Raw genomic sequence first — 24823 nt, forward strand, 5'->3', positions numbered from 1 at the left:
TGTAAACATCAGTTATCTCTTTAAATTCTGCTAGGTCCAACACGTTTCTGCAAAGTTTTAAGTCCTGCATGATCCAAGTAGCACTGTTTCCACCCCATTTTGCAACTGGAACATATTCTTTCCTCCAGTGTATTTGGGTGTTAATCGGTGGTACCAACAGAGCTCTGGCATAAGTTATGACCAATCTCCATCACTTTTTATATTTAGCACTAACTATATTTATATTTAGCACCTAACTTCCAGAGCTCCACAGTCTACCTCACTGCATGCTGTATTTCCACGCTTCAGGCTTTGTGAACATACAAATAAAGATCAATTCCCTCAGATTGTGCTATCATCTTTTACAATAATTCTAGCTGAGTAATGGCTATGTTTCGGTCCTTTAAAAAACAAAACAAAACAACAAAAAACCAATTCACAAACATAATTTAACATACTAATGAAAATATCTTTTTTTTTTAATTAACTTACTATTTCATCCAGTTATTTATTCATTTCAGAAGGTTATTTTGGGTTCATTGCATATGATTTCACTCTTAAGTTTCTATTTTATGAAAAAGCAACTGTTGTCTGGGTAGGAAAATCAAGTACGTACTGCTTCTTCAGGGCTCCTGGCTGAACACCTTGACTGCTGATGTAAGAAATTCTCTTCATTTTGTAAACATAACTATTGTCACATTCTCTGGAATCTAAAACCTGGGTTTAATTTTTTTTTTCAGTTTTAAAAAAAAGCCAAAGTTGTTTCAGCATCTTCTGTGGTAAAAGCTGTAGAAGTACAATGATATTTTTGCACTGAGGTCCTTGCTCCTCTTTAATCAGGAGTATCCTCTCTAAAAAAATCAATTACTTTAAACACAGCCAGCTTCTCCCTTCTGTGAGTCATTCACAGAGCAAAAAGGGAAATGAAACCATCTGAAGAGTAAAATACGATGGCAAAAATTTCAGTGCACTGACAACCAAAAAAATCACTTAATTCATTACTCTTTGAACATTTCTATAATTTCTGTTCACATATTTGATTCGCTGCATCAGTCCCCATTCTACATATAAAATGTCAAAAGTAACACCTTTTTTCCAAGTTTCATGTTGGTTGCACTTTAATAAAGAAAAGTAAGTAGAATGAACCTTGTTATCTCGCTATTTCATCCTGGGTTTGTGCATTCCAGCTTTTTGTTTGTTTGTTTAGGGAAAACAGTTTCTATTTTAATAAATACTTTCGGCAGAAACACTTTTACATGGAGCTATCTCCTCTCAAGTTGTTCTTCTGGCATAGTATCAGAGGAATAAGGTAATTTTTGTCACCACCAATTAAAAAGTTTTACGAAACAGGACCGTTATAAAACAATTAAACCTTGCAAATGCAGTAGTCTCTAGGAGGGAAACCCTGGAGGAAATTCTGCTTATTAAAATTGCAATTTTAGTTTCCATTAAAAAGGAGAATAAGACAACAGAAGATGGGCTGGCAAGACAAATTATTTCTTAATGTCAGTTGAGCTTATTTCAAATGAGATAACATATCTACACCAGGTTGGGTTCAACACATTTTTGCCTCCTCAACTCATTTATCTAATTCAGTCATCTTGATTATAGCCTCATGGACCTTCATTTTCAGAGGAAGAATTTCGTAACAAACAACCTACACAACATGCTGATTACTGAACAGTTAATTCTAATTAAGTTGGCTGTGGCAAGAGAATTTTGATAAAGTCCTAGAATGCAAACACAGTTTGGTTATTCTGGCCAAACTTCTATAAAATAAAAACCCACAGCAGAGTCTCCAGATGAGACATCAGAGTGATAGGGATCTAATTTAAAGAAACAAATGAGAAAATTAAAATCACAAATAATTTATTCTTCCGTTAGAATTGATGGGAGTACAGTTTTAAATAGCAATGAAGTACACAGTGGTGGAAAATTGGCACAGAACCTACAAGCATTTCATTCATAATAATGTTCCTTATGCCATATCTGTTCAAACCTTGATGTGCATTTTCTATTGACTTTAAGAAAATTGTTTCCCTTGAGAAATAATGAACACATTGAAAATTGTCTTCCACGGATAACGTCATATATATTATGAATACCAGTTTGCTTTTCTTTTTCTCTCCCCCTAAACGTGATGACTGACTGAAAAACAAAGTACTGTCTTACTCCTGGGCTAATTTCAAGTTTTGCACTTTATGAAAGTTGCCAGGAATTCCTGAATTCCTGCACAACAGAATATCCATTTGTTTATCTGATACACAGTTGCAGGACAGTCTCAAAACCAATTTTGTGTACTATGCTATTGATCAAGGTGCTGCCTCTATCTCACATGCAACGCTATAAGCATTAATACAGTTCAAAAATGAAATTTGGCATTTACCTCACCAACAGGTTTTATATTTGATGTCATAAAACATCCCTTGGTCTCATGTTAACCAATAAGAAAAATGGACACACACAAAAAATGCCCCCTTTCTAAAGATATTAACTCTCAGTTAGGAAAGTTTAGATAGGCTTTACAAAGTCTTCTAGGCTATTTTGATACATACAAATTATTCAACTAAAGGTTAAAATACACTTATACAATACAGCCCTGTCCTCCATATTCTTTTTCAAGTTCTTTGCATATTCAAGCCAAGTTAAAATTAACACTTGTCATTTTCTTTGTTATTGCAATTATTAAGAGGGATTACAGCTTGCTTATGCAAAGCTGCGACAGAACACTTGAGAAATAAAATCCAAACGTTTACCTTGTTACCTAAAAAGTGTTGCAGAAAATTGTCAAACTATGTTAGAAACAGTTTTTACAAAAATGTTTCACTCTGAAAAACTGGAAAGCTTAAAAAAATTAATCTTTGCACAAGACTGTATTATGCTGTCCTTAATTATGTTCCCATTTAGATAACTGGGATTCTTAATTCTTTGTGCATGAATCTATCAGAGATGTACGATGCTCTCCATCTTTTTTCACTGGTATCTTTATTGTACACCATTTTGAGACTTATACAATCAAGCACTTATCATGCCTCAACCCATTTGTAATAGCAGATTTCTTATCCTGTCCAGCAAGTAGTGTACTGTCTTGCATATTCACCACATGAAAAACATAATATACAAAATATTGCTGCTGTAAAAAGTGTGCATTTCCCCTTTCCCCTACAAAAAAAAAATCTGTCGAAAAAATATTAAATTCCCATAACCTTCAGAAACATACAAAGCTCTTTGCACCTTTCAGTCTGTAACAGTCTATTTGACACACAGTTCTCAACTCACTGCAAATTGTTATGTCATGTATTTTCTGTCCAATATTGCCATCTAGAGTAGAGATGTGAAATCAGTTTCTGAGAATCTACAGTCTTTAACAATTAACCCATAAAGACTGTATACCATAAAACAGCCACAAGATTTTCCCAAAAGCTAGATGGAATGGAAGGTTCTCATCTCAGGAAGATGTCCACAGTGCTGAAGAGATAATATGGCTCCCAACAGATCCCGCCTACTGGAATGTGAGTACTTCTTCACTGTTGGTAATTTCCATACTGACCCTAAAAAGGAAATTTCAAATACATAATCAGACCATAAGGCATATCTTTCTGTATTAAAAGCTGAAATCAGAAGACCATACAAATAAACTATGATGTTAAAAGGTGGAAATGAGCAACGACATATGATAAACCAATGTGAGTGCTACAGAGTTTCATCTCACTAAAAATCCTCTGTGTTTGAATGTTAAGATTCACAATACAGATTTAAAGCTGGGAACTTAATTTGATCAGAAAAGTAGATGTTTAAATCCAGAAGATTGCTCTGAAATTTGCAGAACGGTGTCAAAAATGAAAGATGGGAATTACTTCCCACCTAAACTTTGAAAACCATTTCAAAAAAACAAGGTCATCCAAATTCAAAGCAATTTAAGGAAACTAACCTTCTTTCAGAGACACCTAAAAATATTCATACATCAAGCACCACAGAATAAACTGATATTTAAAAATTCAAGGCATATCCCGGAGAATATAAAGAACTAGTCAACATATCCTATGGGAATCAATTACTCCATAGATCTGGTACACAGAATTACTACCCTTACTGATGTTCTCTATTTCCTTTGACAGAATGTCACATATTGCAGAGGGCGGAGGTGAAAGCATCAGTGCAACATGCTTACCATGATGCTTCACCACAGGGCTCAAGACCTGCAGAAACAACTAGTGTGCTAGGAAGTGAATGTTCTCCAACCTGCAGTCGGTCTCACCACCGTACCGTGTTAAGCACTGTCACAGTAAGGCAGTATTTTAAATTCCAGTTTTCTGCTGCCATGTCACTTCTTTCCATTGTAATATGACAATCAGTCAGGAAGAAGAGTTTCAGAACAGCTGCCAGATGAGAATTTAAACAGCACAATTCCTGTGGGAATGGCTAGTATGAAAGAGTGGAGAGGTCTTCTATAATTCAATTTCCCAGTGGAACTTAGATTGCACAGACTGGAGGAACAGAGACTATCTACAGAGAAGGTTATCCACTTCTACTGCAAAGAAAGCTGGAAGAAACTCAGCTGAATGAGATTTAAGTTTCCTTGACCCTGCATATGCCAGAAGCAGAGTTTTCCTGTAGTTTATTTGCAGAAGGAAGCTATTAGTTCAGAGCATGATTTTGTTCATCTGTTAAACAGTTAAAAGTAACTGCATTTCTAAATTACCACACGGAAAGAGTTTGTTCTTTTCTTCTTGTCTTTTCAATTTTCTGTAGAGGAAGCCAATTGTTCATGAAAAATGCAGGGAACTGTGGCTAGTCCCACTTCCAAGGGAAAGTTTTTCTTGAAAGTTTCCCTTTCACTGGCACAGTGATCTAGGTGAACTTGCTTCTGCAGGGCGGTTGGACCAGATGATCTCTAAAGGTCCCTTCCAACCCCTACCATTCTATGAAAGTTCAACTGATCTTCTGCTGACAGATCGAGATTGTATTTACTAGAACTCCAACTTGATCAACATAAGGTATATTTGCTTACGTGCCGAGGAAACTAATAATATACATTTTAGTGACATTTCTGAACAATTCACACTGCAAAAATGAGATTTCTATGGTTTAGTACCTTCTACAGGAGTAAAACTTCTGCCTCACCCCTTAATTAGAAAACAGTTTTCTACAGGAGTCCTCCACTACAACTTCATCCTAATGGTTTGGTAGTTCTTGTTTGTTTCTTTTAAACCTATCCTTGTAGTGATAGGAAAGAAGTAGTCGATTTTTTAGGTTACTTCTTCCCCACATTCAGTGCAACAGGCTTCAAGTCTCCCCACACAGCTCTACAGTACAGTGACTTCAGTTGCACATCTCAGGTGATTCAGCAATTAGAAAGGAGAATTACTGGATTTGTGTTTGCAGAAAACCAATTCAATCATTTTCATTGCAAAGCAATAATGAAGACGGATACACCATGAGGTTTAAGAACCTCACTTTTCATATTAGTCAGATCATCTTCATTTTTAAGGTCCAAAAATATTTTTTGGAGCGCTTCACTTTGCCAAATTGCATCAAAACTTTGTCAACTCAAAACGTAATTACTAATCACACCTGCAGATGAATAGTTCTGGGTAACTCACCTGAAAATAACATCCATGAGAACTGGATATAGACACCTGAGAGATCATGTCCTCAGATTAATTAACTTAAATCCAGAAGAAACTAAGAGTATAAAATGAGCATGTAAGAATCACGACTTTCTCATAAAATGAAAGAATACCTGGTCATATCCATAAGGCCTTTGCTGTGGTGGCTGTGGTGGCCCAGGCTGTGTGGGTCTGTATCCCCCATATTGCTGGCCTTGTCCTTGTGGATAATTGGGATACTGAGGTCCTGGACCACTCTGAGAAGGGCCTGGAGATCATAAAAATTGGAAACAAACAAACAAAAAGATTGCTTAAGGTGTTAGGAAGAAAGGAACAGTAAAAGCACTGAAATTTTACAACTGAGCAGGGCTACCAAGTATCACTACTGTGCAATTAGGTCTTTTCCTACCTATAAACGTACCAGGGATCAGTGGTCCCCCTTTCACCCTGGAAAGCACCTTCGCTGAAAGGGCCCGTGCTTCAACCACAGAAATATTTACCTTTATTTATATATTCATTATTTATTACTAATGCATGTAGTTTCATACGTGAGGTCATAGGACAGAGAAAAACAAGGCAAGAAATGACAAATCACAATCACTTTTCAGGATTTAGGGAGGCATGTTCTGCTCCTGCTGTATGCTGCTCCAGTTCCAGAACTTTATAATGCCAGGAGCAGGCAGATGATCAGCTGTGTTCAGCATTTGGACCTTTTGAAGAGACCAGCAGCGTTGTACTGCCAGAACATCGGTTCTCACACCACAGCAGGCAATCATAAATAGAATGTCAGGCAAGCAAGTTACACACATAAAATGCAGGATGTGACAACCAGTAAATGCTACTGTGGGATGGAAAAAAGCACCTTCTACTCCATACGCCTCTGATCATCTTAACTCTCCAGGAAAAGGAGAGGAAAAAAATCCAACCTCAAATACCCTCCACAGTAAAAACTTAAGACCCCAGTCTTTTTTGGCTGTAAAAGGAAGCAGTTCTTTTGTCTATCCAAACACTTTCTGTTACCATTCATAACAACTCACTCTGTCTACCATTGGAAGCTGCACGTTACTACCACCAGGCAGGGCAGCCATGTTCCAAACAAAATTAAGTTCATCTCTTTCCACCTTAGAAGAGGTGGTGTACTGTGTTTTCAGTGAAATGATAATTTAGAATTGAATTCTAAATATTCAAGGATAGATTTTATAAAATAAAAATGAAACTTCAATATCTAGTTCCACTAAAATATAGAAATTGAGAAGACTGCTATTTGGGTTTACAAATTAGACTGGATTAAGTTGTTCCAACAGACTTCTTCATCCCTTTCACCTAGTATTTCTTAACCTAAATTTTCAGAGTAAATCAGACTTTATTTCTTTACTTAAAACATTCAGAATAGTGAGCTAGATGGACCTTCACTCTGATGTTCATTCTGTTACTGTGTTACGTGTAGTAGAATCCAGGTGTAGGAATATTATTTTAGAAGTATCAATTCATCCTTAACCATCAAAAGGAGAAAACTTGCTAAATCTCAGTGGATGCTCTTAAAACTTACTTCTGTCTCAAATATACCTGTCATTTACTTAAATAGCAAACAAGTCAGCTATGCACTTCCTCACATACAAGGTTGAAGCTAACATTTAAATCTGCAAGAAAACTAAATGGTAAAAATCAACAGAATCAGATTTATGAGATTCCTTCTTCCAAGATAAATACACATGCGAGCAAGTAAAAGTTAGGAAAGTAGTATTTTCACTATGCACTTCTGACCAAGTTGTCAGAAGAGAATTTTTCACAAAAATTACACACTACTGAGTTTCCTGTTTGGGAAGCTTTCCTTGAATCCAGGGACTATGCTACCTCAGCTGTTGTAGAGGATTTCTCACTCCTGCCGTACATCAGACGGTTCACACCACTATTACAAATTCCTAAGACAAACTGTTTTGAAGCTGCACTGGCAATGCTTCTATTCATTTCCGTAAGAGAACTATTCACGTATATTGTGTGAAATTTTAAACCAGTTTTTAAAACATCTTGTTCTGAATGGCAAATCCAGGGATGAAAGGGTATAAGTGGCTCACTGCCAGCTCTCTGCCCTCCTGACTCTGCGTTCACCTAGAGGACAGAAAAACTCAGTGTTTTTCTGGATCTTTCTACATCATGGACACCCATTATAATTTTTTCTAGCCACCCTCACTGTTCTATGCTACCACATTGTCCTAGACTGCCAACATTGGATTTACTTCCCAAAAGATGCCATCTTCTAGACCTTCTTCTCTGGCCCAGTGAAATTGTGGGCATACAACCTTTTTTCACAAGCCTGTCCTTTCAACCCAGTAAAATGGGGAAGGAAGAACACATGAAGATCCCTCCTGGTCTTTTCTGAGATTGCTATCTGTGTCTTCAGGTTCTTACCATAACCCTGCTGTTGTCCTGGATAGCCTTGTTGGCCTGGATATTGCTGCTGCTGTGGTGGATAACCCTGCTGTTGGGGTGGTCCTTGATATGCATCTTGCTGCTGACCATACTGTGAGTTTCCTGTAACGTGATTGCAAGAAAGCAAAAACTTATAAAGACACCTACTTTATCATTTTTTTTTCCTTCTAAGATGCACAGTCAACAACACAAGAACAAAATGAAAATGCAATATTGATTTTAAAAACTGAACAAAACAAAGAAAACTCAAACCAAACAGAAGGAATTCGGCCAAACAAACTGCAGTTAAAGCGAATTTTGCCAAGTTGAACTGCAGCACTTTCAGCATCTCTGCCAAACGAGCGTTACATTTACCGGAACATCACAGTCATAAGATCATGACTATGCTAAATAAAATTTAAAAAAAAAAAAAAGACAAAATTAAGGACAGCTACAAGAGCACACACTAGCTACACAAGATCAGCAAGCTGTTTCCTAACAGCACTATAATTATACAAAATATATACACACACAAAAAGATATACAACTGAACCAACAAATTCATGTTTAAATAAAAGTTTCCATTGAGGCAAAAAAAAAAAAAAACCACCATAACCAAAACCACCATAACCAACAACCCTCTAGAGTGTTTTAGTCATTTTACTGTTGTTAGAAATGGCAAATTGTGGTTACATATTTTAGGTGTTTGCAAGAAATTATTCTGAACGCTTCAAGTTCCCTGCAATTTTCAAGACAGCCAGCAACTAGTATTCTACAAGAGCTTTGCATGGGTATAAGTTGTGTTGATCAAGAATCTCTGATGCCGTTGCGGGTGGGGGAGGAAAGGGAATGTATGTGCGTATGTATGTGTGTGAAGGTATATAGATACCTCCTTCGTAGTAATGTTGTGAGGAATCCTCATAAGGCCTATCGTAGCCTTGTTCAGGATACGACGGTTGCTGATAACCGTAATCATTATGACCTACATCAATTCGACAAGAGACAGGAAGAAAAGTTAATGGCCTCTGAGTGAAAACCCTAAAAATATTTCATTTCTCAGAAGAATGAAAAAAAAAAATTCAACTGGATATACATGAAAAAGAGTTTTCAATTGTATTAGCCAAAGACTTATTAATATGATTTCCTTTCATATTGAATTAACATGTGGCAGGGAAAAAAAAAAAAGGCTTAATGCAGTAGTTTTAGCAACATCACAGCAAGGGATGGTCTTAACCTTCTGATAATCCTTGTTGGGGGGGGCAGGGGTGGGGGGAAGTACTTAATCTTTCACTCAAAAAAAAAAAATGAAAGCATTTAGGCCTTTCACATGTAAATAACCTGAATTAAATTAGAATGAACAAAGAAAGTAATTATCATACTTTGTCTAACACCTGTTCTGCTGATCTCCAATTCAAAAGCATATGCTAAAAGCAGTGTGAAATATAACAAATAAAGCCCAATGAAGTTAGGAACCACAGTCGACATTAAATTTTGCTTTTAAATGACAGAAAAAAACATTCTCAAAGTTTTCCCTACAAACAGAATTCCTACAAGTCTCAAGAAAACTTTTCCTCTTACATTCCAATCCCTACCATTCCATGATTCTACGATTCCAGTCCTGCGCAGGATCAAACCAACCTGCCTTTTCAGAGACTACAGGCATCTCTTATTAAGAAAATATATGCAGTAAGCAGCCCACCTGTTGCCATTTTTAGAACAAATGTATTTTGTCCTATAGATGTCCAAAGTACATCTTATTCCTAACTTGGTCAAGAAAATAAGCCAAAATTTTGTTTATTTTAAAAATTAGACAAAATATATAAATCTGGAATAAAATTTTGGAATAAAAGTGAGGAAAGGAGAAAACAGGTCTAAAACTAAGTGATCCTTGCATTAGTTCTTTAACTGTACAATACATCATTGATTCAATCTAATATAAACACACAACTGTTAAAATAAGTATTATAAAATACTCTCTTTACGTTCCTCTACAGAAGAATAATAATGAGATAATTATCTTTAGAAGGAATAGGTCTTAGAGAAGTAATCTGTGCCGCCACAGAGCTATTGATGGTAACACTGAATTGGCCTTACTAGAGCAAATTGCCTATAAACATTTAAAGTTCACTTGTATAACATAAAAGTTCCAAAATGAAAGCTTAATAATTACGAGGTAGTGCAACTTGTAAAATAACTCTGCACCTATATCCCCAAAAATAACACATGTAAGCTTGTACAGATGTGTCTTGCTGTATCTGAAAATCAATGTAACAGAAATTAAAATTCAAACAACTAATGTATCTTCTCATTTGCAATTAGTAGTTGCTTTGACAATTACACAGCTTTGCTTTGTATACATTTTTAAAATGTTAACATCTGCCACGTTCCTTGAACTTTGTAAGATACCATTAGATTTCACATACAGTTACCACAGCAGTCATGAGTCAGCATCTTTGTTCTTCCAGTCTCTGCTTAGCCTAAAAACAGGTTAATTGCAACTTTTCTAACTTATAACACAACCCAATAGCCTTCAGCACTGAATTCCAAGAGGCAGGAGGACAGATCTATGAAATTCAAAGTTCTGGTCTTGTCTTGAAAGCACTGGAGGGACTTCTAAAGAGGATTCACATTTACAATTTCCTCATGGTAAGGACCATTTTATTCCGTTGTAAAAATTGAAGTCCCATACCATAGTAGCAATTACACATTTGCACAACTGATATGAAAACTAAACACTAAGTTAAAATAATATTTACAGAAAATCCACGTATTTTTAGCAAGTTTTTCAACTTCAATAAAAGCATTAACAAAAGGATATCGCCCCCTCACTTATTTACAATGAAGTTATGGCTGTTTTAGTTCATCTCCATTGTATTAGATAGGCTAAGGAACTCTCCATACTTTTAGATATACCAATTACAGAACTTTTATTTCAAAATACTTAAACTGTTGCTACAGTTTCAAATGTGGGTATTACAAATCACATGCTTTGAGTAAGTTGAAAAATTAACTAGTCATAGTAACTCAAACTGTAGTAACAATTCTGGAATTTGGAAGGTTTTGTAAATGTGAGGTATGATATCCAATTACTATTCTTGCCTCATTCCCTAATTTTGGGCATATGACTACATTAGTATTGGGCAGGTATAGAAAATGGGAAAGTCAACATTTATGAGAGATTACCATCAGGGTAATATTGCTGGTTCATGCCTTCTGGAGGACCTTGTCCACCATGACTGTATTGGTCCCCATAATAGTCTTCCTGGCCTGAGTACTGCTGTGGTGGGCCTGAAAAACCACAACCAGTCAATACGTAAATAACTTGTTTTCTCTGTTATAAAGCCTGCTAATTTCTGATTTTAGTATGAGAAATATTTCTCAAATGTACTCCCCACCCATATAGCTGCATTTCAGACAACATATGCAATTTGGTTTACTTAAAGAAAATAATAATATCTAGTTATATACACACACAGAGTTGTATGGCTATACTAGACTGAGCACATATAAATCCAAATTCAGTTTTGAGCTCATTTTAGAAACGTGTATAACAGATGAAGGTGTTAAAAAGAAATTTATTCCTTTCCTAAAAGGACTGGAAAAGAAAAACAAAATAAGCAGGATTGTGGAACATTGTTCCTACTTTGTACTTGAGCAAATTCAGAACCAAGTAGGCACTTTTCTGTACCTATCACTTAAATATCAAAACAGAATTCTGCATCAGTGCATCTGATATGTGTATTTTTAAGATACTTTTTGTCAGAAAGAACTCAAAACAAAAAAAAGAAACTTGTCTTCATGTTTCATGGTGATACTTGTAATCTGTTGCTGCAATAACCACCCTTATAAGGATGACAAAAAGAGTCTGCAAACAAAGTCTGTGGCTCCCAATTATTTGATTGAAATATTGAGTCAGCAAGAAAGTGATTTTAAATAGTTTTGAAGATGGTTACTTAAAATCAATGTAACAGACTGAAGTCCTACCTTGCTGTGGTGGCCTGTATGGAGGAATCTGTCTCTGACCCATCATGTGATTTCCTTGGTTAACTTGGCCCATCATTCCCATAGGTGGCTGCTGGCCCTGGTAATGCTGGCCACCTGCTTGTGGCATGTTGTATTGCTGCGAGGGAGGCTGCTGGTGCATCATAGGACCTGTCAAAGGAAAAGTAGCAAAGATGTCTTCTGTAACACACCACACACGACTAAATCTTTTCAAAAAACCAATGGAAAACCCAAGCTTTAAAAACAGATTAAAAAAGTCTCTGCATTTCCAGTGGTCTCGTAAAGACTTGTTTCTTGACCTATGCAAATACAGGTGATGAGTTCAGTGACTAAACTACTGAATAGAACCCAGCCTAAATAAAGCTGCTTTTTAGATGATTTTTCTTCAAACTACACAGACATTAGTTTATTCATGCACAAAGATAACTCAATCATTTTGTTTGTTTGTTTTAAAAAGCATCTGCAAAGAAAGGTTTGATGTGACCTGATCTAAGTGAACCTGCTTCTGTAGGGGGGTTGGACTAGATGATCTCTAAAGGTCCCTTCCAACCCCTATTCTTCTATGATTCTATGAAAACCTGATGGTGAAACCTTGATAAGCCATGGAAGAATTACACAACATTGCAAACTCCTCAAGGCATAGTTGTTGTAATCCATCAATGAGCCACTTGGCTGTTATCACAAAATAAATTTTATTTAGCCTGTAAAGAACTCACACGTACCACCACCAAGCCAGACAATCACACAACAGGCAGTATGCAGAAAGGCCCACAGGAATACACATTCTGCCCACCACTGAGCAATCCCAAGCAGCCCGTAACAAGTTGCACTAAGTTTTTATGAACCACAGGAAGAGACATGGAGAGATCAACTACTGTCCATGTTTCATCATTTGAGGAAATCTGATTAAGGCTGAACTTGGGAGAAATGTAGACTTCAGTAACAAAAACAGTTGAAGAGCACTGACATCATACAGCAATGAAAATGATGATTATTACATCATCTCATTATCTGAGATTGTGGGTTAGGTTGATACAGCTTTTAACGAGGAATAGCTTCTTCACTTCCTCTCTAGTTCCACTTCAGAAAAAGAGTTATTCCAACATTAAATTATGAGAAGAAAAGAGTTGCAACAAGGAGATAAACTTATCACAAACTCCTTAGCTCCATCCCAGGAGAAAAAGGAAGGTATCATCTACTTTTCTGTATGCTAGATTTTGCCATTGCGTTTAATGATTTTATGGAACTGGGTGCTGGAGCCCAAGCAGAAAGTCCTACATGAAACCATGGTACAGGAAAACTCAAATACAGTCAATATTGACAATAGATTTCTAAAAGAAAAGGAATACATAGTCGTTTTAGATCCTGTCTATGTGGAGTTCCAAGAGAAAGTTAAGCCAAATTAATTAATGGTATGAACCGAAAGTGCGTTGGTTAAATCCCATTAAACACCTGTGTGGAATCTCTCTGTGAGAAGTAAGGTGGTCTTACTTCTGTTCAGCTTCATTTTCCTCTGATGATAAATATTGGCCACTCTTGAAAGAATCCAGTTATGCTTCTATCCTTCAACATGGCAGTTTGTGTGTGTCAATTTTAAAGTGAAAAAATGGTTTAAAAAAATTGAGATACTGTAATTATTTTTCACTTAGCAAAATTATATTACATTTTTTGATCTTCTGAACAAGTAGGTAATTTAGATCATTTCATTTCACTGCTGCTCTGTTTGGACGTACTGAGAAACATTATGCAGCCTTAAAAAAATAAAAACTTGTTGCCATAATAATTCCTAGATCTCAAGAAAGCTTGTTAATTAACAATATTAATATTAGTCACAATACAATGTGATAAAATGTGTTGGGTCCCCATGGTGCAATGTAGAGGTTTGCTGTTTGCTTTTTAAATTAGAACTTCATTAACGCTTTGTAGAGTCACAATGAGAATTCACTACCCTGTATCAGACTGTGTACTGTGTTCATAACAGAGCATCTGGCTTCCTTCCAGTTTGGTTCACATCTCTCTCTTATTGCAAAGATACCTAAAATATCATCTCATGCAGGAACTTTGAATTTGTTTTTTCTTTTGAAAAAAAAAATCAAGCTTGCAATAAAGCTGCATTTATTCATCATAAAATACCTAATATGACCTAAAACTAACCTCCAAAAACCCTTCACAAAATCTAAGTAAAAAACTTAAGACTATTAGCTCATGGTCTAATAAATGTAGTGTGTAGTTTTACAGCCCTCTTAAAATATAGCTCTTGAATCTCCAGTCATGTCACAACAAATTACACTCAGTTGAAGTCATCTGTTCAAGACCTGGGGATGACACTTCACATACAGTTCAGGAAACTACATTGCAAGAGAATGCTCGCTGCTTAGAAACTCTCCTTAGAAAACCTTTCTTGGTGAATTTCTAGAACTATTTATTCTAGACACAAGACACCTGTTTTATAGAGAGTCCAAAATGAGTCCAGGAAAATATTGTGTAGGACTATGCCTGTAAATATGTAGGTACATAAGCAGACTACTGTCTTTCCAAGAAACTATTTTACATTTGGTAGTACAAAAGCCCTCTAGATGTTTCTGTATATCCAGAAGGCAGCCTTTACACGTCAATACACTGGAAGCATTCCTTGGATAAAAGTCTACAGAAAAAGATGCTAAGAAGTAATATCACAGGTTCTGTGAGAAGTGTAGGCAATTTTCGTAGTCATTAAACAAGTATTTGAAAAATGCACTGCGTAGACCCAAATCAATCTTATGGAGTGACTAAATATATAAAGCAAGCCAGACAATAGGTGAAAACTGAACTGCACATTGTTCAATTTAAGTAAAAACAGTCTACGTTATCAAGAATATGCTCACTTCATAGTCACCTATACCTACTAAATGAAAATAACTGTTCCTGCTCCAGAAACAGTCTCATAAGGAAGACTCACGTATATGGAAAAAAAGGTACATGGATTTAAGTAAATGGGCCAGTATGTGATCTTCTTGGAAGTGCAGTGACCGAGTGGCACTATCCTGACAAGAAATGACTTGAGGAAAGTGATAACCTAGTGTTCAGACATGTAAGATGAATAGAAACTAAAACACAAACTAGAAGCAAGGCCCAGATCTAAGACTAGACATGCATAGAGGATGAAAGAGTTGCAGAAAAACTTAGTGGTTTAAAAACGTCTCCTTAGCTTTGTCTCTTCTGCTGAAACTCAGGTGCTGGTGGTAAATGCTATGAGAGGACAAGAATAACTGCTGCCACGGTTGAAACTTCTGAAGAAGGAGGGAAGTGAGGAACTAACTCTCTAATGAACTGGTGGCTCTGCTGTTCTGATTAAAGAGCTATGGGAAAAAAAGCAAACAGTTACAGTACCAGCTGTTGTTTCCACAGTCTTCAAAAATATGTTCGTTTTATTGCTAAGAAGAGGCTTATACTTTTGGCATTTGACAATGTGCATTTGTATCAACAAAGCAATTGGACATTCACATCTCTATTATCAGCAAATTGCACCATGTCAGATTTGCAATGGCAAACGTCAGCATTGTGTCCACCACCACATAAATAACAAAATATATACTTAGCAATGCAACAACCCTCATCAGTTTTTCTCATGGTTAAAAAAAAAAGTTTGTTTTTAAACCTAGGTGATGGTGATAACTCTTGCAAGAGCTATCTTAGCAACTCTCCCACAGGGTAAATTTAACTTTCCATTTTCTCAACATTCTTGACTACAGTTCAGATGTACTTAGTCAAATAAGCCAACATCTTAAAGCTGTTTTAACATGAGTTTGAACTCCCTTATCCTCAGAAGATTTTAAGGATACAAATTTTTTCCTAGTCTTAATGTATAAATTAGACTACAGATTAAACATAGTAGAAACTTCTCCACACTCACTTATTCTCATCTCAAACCAAACCACAACTTCAAGTGTCATTTCAGAAAAAAATATGGTTATACAAACGAATTCCTTAGTTACCAACATCATCCTTCACATTTTACACGAGGGAAGAAAGATGAAAAAAAACAACCACTGTGGCATCTGTTTATATCTTTGTTTTTTCAAGATAGGGGAACTGTCGCATCTTCTAGAACTAGGTATCCAAAAACACCAGCTATAGTAAGATGGCACTAGAGAATGTGGAGCCAAATTTATTTTTCTTTAATAGGTTAACTGTCAAAAAAACTGAGACTGCCCTGCTTTGTCCATGACATCATGAATACTGTAAGCAGCTGAGGTATTAAAATGTTACACGTTCTGCTGGAAAGAACTGATGGCAAGACATTCACAAAAGGTCCTTAATCTCAAAAATCCTTTTATCCTTATTGCCATTTAACCCTACCTGGAGCAATTTGCTCACTGTTTCCCCACATTCCCTGGTGGGATGGGAAGAACTGGAAAGGAAAAAAACCCTAGAACTTGTGGGTTGAGATAAGAACAGTTTAATAATAGCTTCTAATGAATAATAAGAAGAAAGAAGATAGAAAGCAATGAAACTGAAGAAAGACAAGTGATGCATAATGCAATCGCTCACCACACGCTGATCAACGTCCAGCCAGTTCCTGAGCAGTGATCAGGTCCTCCCTGCCAACTCCCCCGTTTATATACTGAAAAAGACACCCTATGGTACGGCATATCCCTTTGGCTAGTTTGGGTCAGCTGTCCTGGAAACACTCCCTTCCAGCTTCTTGAGCACCTGCTTGCAGGCAGAGCATGGGAAACTGTAAAATCCTTGACTTCAGATAAGCACTACACATCAACAACTAAAACATCCGTGTGCTATCAATTATTCTCATACTAAATCTAAAACACAGCACTGTACCAGCTACTACAAAGACAATTAACTCTGTCCCAAACAAAACCAGACAAACAATCTGACTCTGAAAGATCTGTTCAACATAGCTAAGAGGAATTTCCATGCAAGTTTCAGGTTCTACAAAATTTTGTTTACACCCGCTCTCTGAAAAGTCAAAAATTGGCAAGACTTGAAATACTTCATTCAACGTAAGTAGTTTCCCATACAAAAGAAGAAATGCACCCATAAGAAAAGAGTTTCTTCCACATTCCCTCAGCTCCTGCTGCTTCTTATCTTTTAGAAAAAGGCAGACAACACTCCTTGTGGATATCCTAGGCTGCTAGAGCAGCTTTGTAATCAAGAGTCATCTTCAGAATCTTCCACTTAAAACATTCTGCTTCCTAAGGCAAAAACGATTATAATTCTTCTTTTAACTGGACTGACTACATTAAAAGAATTATTCAATTTTTCTTAACTATGATATATATATATACACATTTTTATAACAATATAAAAATTCTTAGAACATTTTTCTTCTCATTTTTAGGTACTCCTTCAGCAAATATTTCATAAATTAATGTAAATCAATGAGTACAAAGCCAAGACAGAAAGTAAATCCAACAATGGGTTCTGTTACTATGCATTTCGTTTCTTAATTGGCACTTTCTCATTTTTTCTTACTAACACCATCTGCCTCAAAACGTGTACATACAGCAAGATGTCTTACTAGAAAATGCACATAAAACCACTCAAAAGTTAGCTCAACACTTTCTGTGTGTTAGTGTCTTTACTACATGACAGCATGCTTTTTTTCCTACAAGTACTGGCCTCATTCAGTACACAGTAGGTATTACTCACTGAAAAGCTATTTTGGTATTTTGTTTCCTCCTAATTGTTTGTTGAGATGGTATGCCTAGTCAAACACTGAAGAAAGAAATATTAATTTGCTCATGGGTTTTCTTATGGCACTCATAACTAAAATGGCCAAATCTTTATAATGAATTTACTCCTACAACACTCCTGTGAAATCAGATGGTATCATAATCTTACCATCAGATTCATTCCTCTACAGATGGGGAATGCATGCAAGGAAGAATTAAGGTCAAAAATATCTACTAATTTTTAACAGTCAACTTGAGATGCTAAGCCCTTATCTTACAAAATATTTAGCACTATATTCAGCTAGTGCTGTTGTTAGCTAACAGACACAGTAACATCTCTTATTCTTAATATGTATCATTTCTTTATAGAAGCAACAAAGTGTGCTTAAGGGTTCACAAATATCTCCCAACAATAATATTGAGGTTCAGAAATGTTGGTTAATTTCTGTTTCTGAATGGCAGCCCACACTACCAGTTAAAAAAAAATCTTCAAGTCACAATCTGTTTATTCCCTTTTTGATAAACTGCATCTCAACGTTATTTCCTAGCAGCTCATCCCTATTTCTTCCCTGAGATAAGCCTACAGCATCCATGCTTGGCTGATACCTCTGCAAAACCAGACTGGATCTTGGCTGCCTAAGTCTTTCATAGTCTCATAGATTTCTCTGTCATTCTCTCCCCTGCTGTCCTGGAGTCACAAGAAAGTGAAGATATAAAAACATTTCCTCTAATTTGTCACCAAAACTCAATACAAATGCAACACCTAAGAGCAGAAAATGGAGGAACTATATTAAGTAGATCTGACCAGGAATATTTTTGGTCAAAAATCTTACCTACCAATACATAATAAAAAAGTACATCTCCAGATGTTCGACTTCTTCCACTATAGATATTTAAAATTTGACAATGTGAGACAATATTTTCATTGAAACAGCAAATAAGCACCTTGCTGGCATAACTGACAAGTTTGAAAGCCTTGCTCTACAGCAAGGGAGACCTGTAATGCTACATTTACAAATCAAGTGCTCTATTTACTTACAGGTTTTGAGACACTGAAATATTTTAAGGAACGTGAGAAATGGCTTTCTACTTCTGTGAAACTTCAAAGAAAAAAAGAGTCAGTCTTGAAGTAGTGTTTGCAGTGTAAAAAGTCTCAGCCTAAAGGGTCAAAACTTGGCAAAATTAAAACTACCCAATATGAAAGCTTACTGTAGCCCTAAGTGCAGCTAACAGTACTCTTGTTCTAACTACAGATTTTGTTCTTGTTCATATATAATTTCTTTAGATACTGCTTTATTCTTTATTCTCCAAAGCCATTTCAGTACTATTATTTGTTCAGAACAGAAACCTTTCAAGTATCTTTGTCTAATTTCTAATGAACACTTTTTAAGTTTGACAGAGTACTGAAAATATAGCATTGGAATATTATGAGGAAGAGTAAAAGAATGCTACTTTGAGATGGAATAATCAGTAGTCCTAAACTGTAAGCCAGTTATACAAAGTAAGTTCTTTCCTGTAGAGTAACTTAGTGGATGCTCCCTCACACATACTGCTACATATTTATTGCTAGCAGTCTACAACTAAGAAAGTTCAACTGAGCATGCACAGGACTATTCCAAAGTGTTATAGGTGCCGGGAAGATCTCGGGCTGTAATGCGAGAGGTGGAGAGGGCAGAAGAGGTGGGCACACGGTGAAGTGAAAGGAAGTGCTTGTGTTAGCAGATATAAGTGCATGGCGCAAGCAATAAGTTGGAATAAAGCATCATCCATACTGAGTATGCAGTGATCTTGTCCCCTCAGCGGTAGGTGGGCTGAGTGATCCGTGTGGGCAGTCTGGTGATGTTGCCGGTAGCAGCAACACTAAAGCATCTTAAAATGTTTACAAAATTACTCTATCCTTTATTTCGAAGCACACACAGATAACTTGCCAGTTCAGACAGTCAAAATACTCCCATTTGCGATGGTTTCCTCAGCTGAGTGCCTTTTGTTTCCTCTTTTGTTAAATTTTAAGAAAAATGCCAATAACAGTGCAAGCCATGAAGGTCTCAAGACTTCCCACTTTCACTACTAGTAAGAAAACTTCAGAAGCAGCTGCTCCATCTTGACTCATTTTTGGCCTTCCATTAGCTTAGTTTTTGGTCTGTTTTAAACCCTTCTGTGATCAGTATGACCTGGTCTGTTTGTACACCTGAGGAACAAATGTTACCTATTTTACAAAGGTAGCTTTGGTCTTCAACAAGAGTACACTGCAGTAAGGAGAAGCTATACCACTGGAGTATTATTTTTTCCACAATCACCTGGAAGGGAGCATTAGAAAAAAAAATACATTCTCCTATAGCATCAAAAGAAAGGGGAAAACCTCAACTCCAGCCATATCCTTCAGCTCTTTTATCCTAAGAGTTCACATATACTGGCAAAAAACAACATACTTGCTGTAAGTGTAGCAGAATAATTTTAAAAAAACCCAGACCTACAGTATATCTTCTATCAGGTACATCCAGATCCAGTGCACACTTAACAGGCAAACTAAAAATGCTGTTTGCTGACTCTTAAAGCACATTTGTAAGAATGCTGTACACATACAATTTAATAATTTGGTCTGTTGTGACACTAACGCAATATTTTAATTCTTTAATGTCCTTGTATTTCAACAAGGACCATGCTGTCAACAGTAGACATCATGTTTACACTATGCAAATATCCTAGACATAAAATTAGTTTCAAATTTTACAGTATACACAAGGACATCTCCTGAAAACAGTAGGGAGTAGTGGATTTGTTCCTGGAACTGAATTTTATTTCTTTAACAGACATTCCATGCTAAAACAGCATGCAGTAGAGAACAAAGATTAATTAGGTACAAAAACCTGAGGGCTACCTGACTTTAATTTTTCAATTTACCCAAGAGGCTGAAGAGTAGAGATGTATTTTATCAACTCGAGTAATAATAACACTGAGATAAAAGTGTAAAGTCTGCAAAAGATACACAGTTGTTGTTAAAACTCATGAAAGCAGATCCATTCCCAGATCCTCACACAATACTTGAAAACAGTTCCACGTCTGCAAATAAACAAAAAGTCTCTGACACATGCAAGAAAAGAGATATAGAGCCCTACAAACAAGGAACATAGCTACTTAAAGCCAACATGCATGTAGAGAACGGAATCACTGTTAAAAAAACAAGAAGTTTCCTTTTTACAGAAGCTAACAAGCACCTCACCTTGGTTTGGTTGCATATTCATGTTTGGTCTGGGACCATAGTTGCCCATTGGCTGTCCCTGGCTCATAGTCATCTGATTCTGCACTGGCATGCTCTGTGAGGATGGCACTGAGTGATTATAGCCACCCATTGACCCATGGCTACTTGAAGGCATGTTCATGGAACTGTTCGTCATATTGAGCTGGTTAGGTCCAGGTCCTTGCATAGGCATATGGTTAGGTCCTTCACAAAGAAAAACAGAGAAAAAAGTTACACATTAAGTATCAAGAAGCAAGCAAATGTAGTCATGCTGAATCACAAAACTAAAGTTATGAAATACTATTGCATTAAAACAAAGCTGAAAGAGAGTTTGCTCATTATCTCCCAACTTGAATTAAAGAAAAGTAGTCAACAGCAAAGTTCAGCCTTACTATGCAAAAACGTTCTTTTGTGAAGCAGCTGAAGTCACTAAAACAAAGGTGTAAAATATCATACAACACATATCAATACCATATGTACAACTAGTCTTTTTTGTACTCACACGACACATACGGAATTTCAACCTGAACTGCACAGTTTTACAGTTTAACAGTCAGCCTGGTAGCTCTACCATGGTTGCATACATAATTGTTCTAAAGGCTGTAACATATCTGTTTATTCAAACAAACCATACTAGATACTTTTCTGAAAGTAACACTTACTTTCTTCCCTTTTTTTCACAAGTCAAGCAGTATTAACACTGAGATGGTACAAATACATGTAGAATAAGAACAGTTGAAGGTATTTAGCATTACTTGAATTTACACTCTATAGTCAATATTCCGCAATTGTATTTAAAGATTACTAGGGTGTAAGTTGACGGCTGGAAAGACAACCATCAAATTATTAGCTCACTTCTCGTGCCTGCAAAGATGCAAAGGAAGAGCAACCTATTAAAATACCCATGAGGCCAACTACATTTCTGCACCCTTTAATTTCCCTCATCCTGAAAACAGAGGTTGAAATTGGATTGTTCTCTGAATTAAAAATACTCTCAGTGGGCATTTTAAAAAGTACAAACACTACAATAGCATCTAATCGGTTTATTCAATATTTTACCTGGGCTAAGTGAGCAGCTACTAGAAGTAAAATGAGTAAGAGGTGTGACTGGATATTAATATGACAAGTGAAAGGATTATGCATATGACAATGCATATGAACAGTATATGAGCATATGTACAATCATAGCATGTAACAGAGCAGATCAGCTGTAAAGAAGGCAAACGTAGGTATATAGAATTCACCAAGAAGCCATCATTGCCCAACACGCCATAGGTTTTTCTTGTTAAGCTACAAAAAAACCCTGAGAAACACAGAAAACTTCAGAAGAGGAACCTGAAAGAAAGTTGTAAAGAAGGAGACGTAGGAAGATATTGACTTGGTTGCATATCTCCCCATTTGATAAAAAAAAAGTATGTGCCTTCAGAGGTAAACTAATCCTGAGTTCTGTTTTGGCTAACAAAATAAATGCACTAATCTGGAACAGAATGAGGCAAAAATAAGAATTTAGAGAGCTGTACACAAGGTCACTGAGGCAACACCAACTGACCTGCAAACAAAAAGATGCAGAAGAACAAGATAACAATGATCAAGGAACATAGCTACTAAATGCAAACATGAAGAAAGAGAGAATACATTTAAGAATATGTTTATCTTCTTGCTCTTTTCAAGACTTACTGAAACGAACATATAAGCTTATTTTATCAAGGAAAGCAAAGAGGCAGAGATTGCTGAATTGTACAAAGCAGATCCCTTAAAAATACAGAAAAAAATCCCTCAGTGAACAGGATTAAGACCATGACAGAGAGCTACAGATGCCTGTATTGTCTCCAATTCAACTACCTAACTCTGTAACAGCGAGAGCATGGAGACAGTTTCATTCTGAAAAGGCAACACCACCTCTAACCGTAAGATCAATCATCAATGTATTGAAATAAAACTAAAGTGAAGAAAAGCTCCAGACTGTAGCACCAAGCAGCTATTGCAGGACTGCTAGAAAACTATTTTCTTATTTCCTAAGTAAAGGAAGGAACACATAGGATCAGTGCCAGAAAGTCGGGGCCTTAGAGTGGTTTTGTTTCTTTTTGTTTAAAAGGAAGCAATTGTCAATAATGGATTTCAGAGAGCTAGCCAAGTACATGTTTGAATAACTTTTTAAAAACTGGCAATGTAAGACGCAAAATGAGGAAGGCAAAAAGCATCAAGTGAGAAACTGAAAAAAAACCCCACCTTCTCTAAAAGGCTAGTTAACACTTCACATCTCAGAAAGCAACAAAAGAAGATAAAAGCATTTGAAAAAAAAAGGCACATGAAATGTCAAATGTGCGTTTGTTCTGTGGACAAAACCAAGTAGTTTCTTAGAAAGAAGCTACCACATAAGGACAGAGGAAAAGCTAAGATTATAGTACCAAAAAATTTTGCAAATGAAAAATAATCAGAATACACTTGACTACTCATTTTTTTTTAGTGTGACAAAATTTTTCACAGGGTTCTCCTGCACATATAGACATAGTAGTTGATTCTTTTTTTATACCAATAAATGAAATAAGAAGAATGGAATATGAATGAAATATTAATATGAACTGTGTATCTGCCATTAAAATAACTGCTTTAAATGCTATAGTAATTAGATTCTGTGTCCTAGTTTAGTAGAATAAGTGTCTATCTCAAGTATAAACAGAATATCTCTTTCCTCTTAACCACTTCTGGACAGTATTTTAGCTCTGAGAAGCTGTAAGCCAGTCTCAAAGTGCATTTGAGGAATATGGAAACACTTGTCATTCACGAAGGTCATCCACCAGTGAACACCAGCACTATACTCAGTCTTACCTTTTAACTTTCTACATATCATAAAACAAGCTCAAGAAATTAGAAAGATAACTTGACACACCAGCACATTCCCAGTTCATCATCTCATTCCAAATCCAGAACACCCTTACTTCGCACCCCACAAACTCTCAGTCAATGTAACTCTTTTAATGGTACTTTTTTTCAAGTAAAAGTCATTGTCTGTCACAGATACAGGTAACACTCAATTCCACCACAGGCTGAAAAAATTTATCACGACAGTCTTCCCTGGTAAGAGGACATAGATACTCATCTACCATGGGATGCAACTAAGGGCCTCAGCAGCACTTCAGGTCCTTTATTAATCAGAATAGAAGTATAAGAAAAATCATCTTTTGCCCTTTAAGTAATGGGACAGGTCTATAGCAGAACTCTAAATCAATCTGCCTTGACCCCTAGGCAGTTCTTTTAATCCTCCTATCAACTCCTCCACTCATGCTCAGGCCTGTGGAAGCCTCTGCTCAGATAAGGCCTTCCAGAAATCCTTAGCTGGTATTTTTAAGAGCTTGCAATGTATTTCTTCCAGGCTTGTCAACTCGTGTTTGTCAACCCTGAAATCTCTCAGTTTGCACCAGAGCGACTTTAGTCCTTTTGGACAGATCACTTCTTCAGATACTTAAGGTTTTTTATCTGGCTACTATTAGAAAGTGTTTAGGTAACTTTGGAGTAAGTGTCCTATAAACAGAAAGCAAATGCATACACTGCAGCAATGATTATGAATACATGTCTATGAAATACACAGGCTTGCATACAGCCAAACTAGCAAACACTTAAAAATAAAATAATCATTCAGCTACCCACTTAACAAGATGATTCTATTTCCCCTTCCTCTAACACCTAACTATGAAATCATTTTAGCATGTCTTTCCAATATTAGAGATGTGTTCATCCTAAGCTGTTTATCTTCACATCCTCAGAGACAAACTTAAACAGAGAATGGAAGGAACAGACATTCAAAATAGGCAACATGTTGGAAGAAAGGCTAAATTAAAGCTTAGTTGGAAACTGTATTTAAGTATCTGTCTAGGTGAATACCAAAACAAACCTATTTACCTTTTGCATATTTT

At 36.3% G+C, this 24823-nt stretch overlaps 1 protein-coding gene across 3 annotated transcripts in view; it reads right to left on the bottom strand.

The window, feature by feature from the left end:
* Nucleotides 1-1831: 1831 nt before the first annotated feature.
* Nucleotides 1832-24823, bottom strand: part of SS18 (SS18 subunit of BAF chromatin remodeling complex) — a 42486-nt gene continuing 19494 nt past the window's right edge. Inside the window, exons 5-11 of one of the 3 annotated variants that reach the window (XM_061994958.1) lie at nt 20892-21113; nt 11982-12149; nt 11181-11285; nt 8887-8979; nt 7998-8120; nt 5723-5856; nt 1832-3530 (exon numbers count right to left, since the gene is read on the bottom strand). In XM_061994958.1, the coding sequence (XP_061850942.1) occupies nt 3504-3530; nt 5723-5856; nt 7998-8120; nt 8887-8979; nt 11181-11285; nt 11982-12149; nt 20892-21113 (872 nt within the window). In that variant the 3' untranslated portion in view covers nt 1832-3503. The remainder of the gene's footprint in view (nt 3531-5722; nt 5857-7997; nt 8121-8886; nt 8980-11180; nt 11286-11981; nt 12150-20891; nt 21114-24823) is intronic. The other 2 variants (XM_061994959.1, XM_061994960.1) reach the window with 2 other exon arrangements.

Source organism: Colius striatus, chromosome 4 (genome assembly GCF_028858725.1).
Source record: "Colius striatus isolate bColStr4 chromosome 4, bColStr4.1.hap1, whole genome shotgun sequence".
Classification (NCBI taxonomy): domain Eukaryota; kingdom Metazoa; phylum Chordata; class Aves; order Coliiformes; family Coliidae; genus Colius; species Colius striatus.